This window comes from Conger conger, chromosome 14 (genome assembly GCF_963514075.1).
Source record: "Conger conger chromosome 14, fConCon1.1, whole genome shotgun sequence".
Classification (NCBI taxonomy): domain Eukaryota; kingdom Metazoa; phylum Chordata; class Actinopteri; order Anguilliformes; family Congridae; genus Conger; species Conger conger.
Window position 1 is genome coordinate 1,513,242 of NC_083773.1, and position 5,000 is coordinate 1,518,241.

Here is a 5,000-nt window from a genome sequence, read left to right on the forward strand (position 1 = left end):
TCCGCATCGCATCGTTAAAGCGCGGCGACCGTGCTCCTCCCTCACCCCTCGGGTCTCCGGCCTGCCTCTGGGGAGGGGAACGGAGAGCCAGAACCGCCTGGGTAAACAAACGAGAACAAAGACTCCACCAGCGGACCCTGTGTGAAGCGTCTGAGGCACTGTGCTCAAATCCACTGGGTTTACTGGAGGCAGAGGACAGAGCGAGAGAGCTATTCGGAGGTCAAGACGTTGTTTTTTGGAGAGAAATCAGAAGCAGAAGCATGATGACAGGGAGAGGACAGAGGCAGCAGGTCCCCCAGAGTCCGCTTGCAGTCACATGACCATCGGCTGACCATCACGTCACATGATCAGCCACTCACATGACTGTCCCGTCACATGACCATCCCGTCACATGACCATCCTGTCACATGACCATCCTGTCACATGACCATCCTATCACATGACCATCCTGTCACAAGACCATCCTGTCACAAGACCATCCTGTCACATGACTGTCCCGTCACATGACCATCCTGTCACATGACCATCCTATCACATGACCATCCTGTCACAAGACCATCCTGTCACATGACCATCCTGTCACAAGACCATCCTGTCACATGACCATCATGTCACAAGACCATCCTGTCACATGACCATCCTGTCACAAGACCATCCTATCACATGACCATCCTGTCACATGACCATCCTATCACATGACCATCCTGTCACATGACCATCCCATCTACACACATTGACCAGAAAACCACAAAGGCTGACTACTGACTACATCAACCATGATTAATTCATTATTTTGTGTGACAATGACATTTGTATTGATGTTATTTTTTCAATCTCTCCTGCTATTTATTAAAACTGACAAATCAGCAGTACTGATGCCTCAGAAGATGCCCATTTTCAGGCAACTGCAACCAGCAGGAACCAAAATGGCCGGCCTCCCCACACAACTGATGCATTCTCCTTCTCTCCAGTCATCCATGATCACAGCCGGTCCCAGCAGGGGGACTCCAGTCCTAGAGAGCCGGTCCATGTGCTGCCTTTGGATCCAACCAATCACCTTAGTTCTAGTTTTCTGACAGCAGTATGAAGTACGCTGGCTCACTCCTGTTCTTGAGCTCAGACACACTGGCGGTCTGTGGCTGCAGCCGGTGCTCGAACAAATGTCAGACCAGGATGCGACTGAACTAATTACATAACGAAGAGCCGAAGTTGGCACAAACTCCTCAGAGAGATCAGCCCCTGCAATGCAGCCAGGTCATCTCCCTGAGAAGCGAAGTCACTGCAAACCGCTAACGAGCAAGTGCAGTTTAAGTGATTGATTGACAGCTGCCCGCCGGCTAAACCTCAGAAACCACGAATCCCAAAGCGCAGGCCGGGAGAATGTCCTTAAATCTCCCGACGACATTAAGCAGCGGTTAAATTAATTCAACATGGCACTAACAGCCACACAGCGGAGTGAGGAAGGGGGGCGTGGGGATGAGACCCGTCTCTGCAGGTGCTGCTCCAGGGCAGCGGACCGCCAGGGCGTCTAACGCAGGCACCGACGGGCAGCGTCCATTTCTGCATTCCAGACAAACCTCTGCCCTGATTTATTTATTATGAGCCAATTATATAATTAGCCTGTCATTATTAGCCGCATTCCATGATATAAACAGCAGCGGTTAAATGTTTGTGTCTTGTAGCATTTTATTGTGGTCTAATTTACAAGTGAATCTGTCATGGCACATGTGGCTAATTAACTGTTTGAGCTAGGGTAACTGGTGGCCACAAAATCCTGCAAGCACACCGGATCTTCAGGACTGGAGTTAAACCTGCAGACACTGCGGCCCTCCAGGACTGGAGTTAAACCTGCAGACACTGCAGCCCTCCAGGACTGGAGTTAAACCTGCAGACACTGCGGCCCTCCAGGACTGGAGTTAAACCTGCAGACACTGCGGCCCTCCAGGACTGGAGTTAAACCTGCAGACACTGCGGCCCTCCAGGACTGGAGTTAAACCTGCAGACACTGCGGCCCTCCAGGACTGGAGTTAAACCTGCAGACACTGCGGCCCTCCAGGACTGGAGTTAAACCTGCAGACACTGCGGCCCTCCAGGACTGGAGCTAAACCTGCAGACACTGAGTTGCCCATCCGTGGGCTGAGCGGAACAGGTTCTGCCCGACAGAAAGAGAAGATCCTGTCCCTCTCCTTGTTCCGCTGCATGTCTCTCTGAGCCAAAGCCACAGATGAATAATTGAGTGTGTGTCGGAGAACACGCAACGACGCTAAACGCCTTCCAGCCGCCGCCGTGAACCCAGCGCACAAGAACCCGCTCTGAAGCGCCGGAACCCAGCGCACAAGAACCCGCTCTGAAGCGCCAGAACCCAGCGCACAAGAACCCGCTCTGAAGCGCCAGAACCCAGCGCACAAGAACCCGCTCTGAAGCGCCGGAACCCAGCAGCAGCAGAGACGAGTGCGATGACCCCAGCGGAGCAGAGAGGCTGCTCTCGTTCCCGCTCTCGTTCCCGCTCTCTTTCCATTTCATTACACGCGTTCCGTCTAGCAGAGAGAGCCGTCGTTTATCACACACACTTCTCCGGGAGCGTAACGGAGGGGGTTTAAGGAGAACACACTTCTCCTGGAGCGTAGCGGAGAGGGTTTAAGGAGAACACACTTCTCCTGGTTCCCCCGCTGTACTCCAGCGGTCTCTCCCCCGGGGAAGAAGAGCGAGCGATTGGGCTGCATAATTAATGCGCTACGAGACCCAGAGCTTACTGCTGCCATCTGGGGAACCACTCCTTTAAAAACCATTAGAGAGAGAGAGCCAAGATTTACTCTCTGTCAATGCACATGCTCTCAATCAAACACAGACACACAGACACATACAGACAAACACAGACACACACACGCACACACACACTCCCTCTCTCTCTCTCACACACACACACTGGCTTTCCCTCCTTTAATTGCACACCAAACCTTGACGGTCATGGTTCTGGGTTTAGTGAATCTTAATTACCCAATCTTATAATCAGGCTTTAAGCCGTTCAGCCCCTGAAATGGGGAAAGTTGAGACTCAGAGAGGATATCAGAGAGCTGTTACAGATCTCAAACTCTCCTGTCTGATTATTTTACAGATATGATGTTGATTCCAAAAGTCCTGACCTGTGCAAACATGCGAGTAGAGGAAGAGATCTCTCTCCTACGGTAAAATGTTCAGTGTTGCTTTAACTCTGAAAGAGTGCACACTTTATTATGTATTTATTTCATTTTTTATTGTCTTATTATCTTCTGCTGCTGCAGTCCATCCACTACAGGGTTTGGTGTGTTTTGTGTTCAGAGAAACACACTGTTGTATCACATAGTTATTTTAGTTACTGTCAGCTTGAACCAGTCCGGCCCTTCTCCTCTGACCTCTCTCAGTAACAAGGCGTTTTCACCCACGGAATTTCCACTCACTGGATATTTTATGTTTTTCACACAATTCTCTGTAAACTCTACTCTGTTGTTTGTGAAAATCCCAGAAGATCAGCCATTTCTGAGATGCTCAAACCACCACATCTGGTACCAACAACCAGTCTAAGATTACATATGGTGAGCCACACGCAAACACACGGACACACACTCTGTACTCACCCACACACATACACACACACACACACTCTGTACTCACCCACACGCAAAAACACGGACACACACTCTGTACTCACCCACACACATACATACACACTGTCTCTCTCTCTCACACACACACACACACAATCTCTCTCACACACACTGTCTCTCTCACACAAACACACACACACACACTCTGTACTCACTCTGCAGTTGCTCAGCTCCTCTGCAGAAAGGACGATCAGCCCACATTTCCTCCCTGTGATCCCCCTGAAACACAAACACACACCTGAGCATGTTCAACCTGAACCCCTGAAACACAAACACACACCTGAGCATGTTCAACAGGTCCCCCTGAACCCCTGAAACACAACAATAACACGAAGAAGAAGAAGAAGAAGAAGAAGAAGAAGAAGAAGAAGAAGAAGAAGAAGAAGAAGAGAAGAAGAAGAAGAAGAAGAAGAAGAAGAAGAAGAAGAAGAAGAAGAAGAAGAAGAAGAAGAAGAAGAAGAAGAAGAAGAAGAAGAAGAAGAAGAAGAAGAAGAAGAAGAAGAAGAAGAAGAAGAAGAAATTAATGTTGTGTTTTATAGCTGGTTTGGTGCCCCCTGTGGTCACAGAGGAGTGGGACAGATAATCACATGACACAGACTCCACCCTTTCCCCCCTCCCAGGAATACACCCCATCACGCACTCCTACAGCTATGGAAAACTGGGGAAAATCGGATGGTTCCACTCGGGCAAAAAGCGGCCGTCAAATTTGCAGCTCAAACAGATGCACACACATATCATACATATGGCTGTCACACACGCATGTATCATAGATACAGCAGATAAGAAAAACACTGCTATCGGCGTTATGCTGATGGGCCAGTTTGCAGCATGCAGTGTGTCACACACGCATGTGGTTCAGCTGCAGAGCTCCTCAGTGTTGATGCTATACTGGTGAATGTATAACACGGTCAATCTGCGATTCCAAACATGAGGAATCCCATCGCACCCAGACTGCTGAAATAAAAACATGGCAGCACCCTCCTAATGAGAACATTAACCCTTTCAGCAGCATCATGCTCTCATCATGTGGATCGTGGATACACAGTGGATCGTTCCACACACACACACACACACACACACACACACACACAGACTCACACACACACACACGCAAATACACACACACACACACACACACAAATACACACACACACACACAGACTCACACACACACACACACACACACACGCACAGACTCACACACACACACAGACTCACACACACACACACACGCAAATACACACACGCACGCACACACACACACACACACACACAAATACACTCACACAGAAAAACACACACGCACATACACACACACACGCACCCCCTCACACACACACAGAAATACACACACAC

At 49.5% G+C, this 5,000-nt stretch overlaps 1 protein-coding gene across 3 annotated transcripts in view; it reads right to left on the reverse strand.

The window, feature by feature from the left end:
* The window catches only part of LOC133109792 (copine-5-like), a 138,743-nt gene that overhangs the window by 55,683 nt on the left and 78,060 nt on the right, over positions 1–5,000 (reverse strand). For all 3 annotated transcript variants that reach the window (XM_061219386.1, XM_061219388.1, XM_061219387.1), the window contains one exon: positions 3,800–3,863. In XM_061219386.1, coding sequence (XP_061075370.1) covers positions 3,800–3,863 — 64 coding nt within the window. The remainder of the gene's footprint in view (positions 1–3,799; positions 3,864–5,000) is intronic.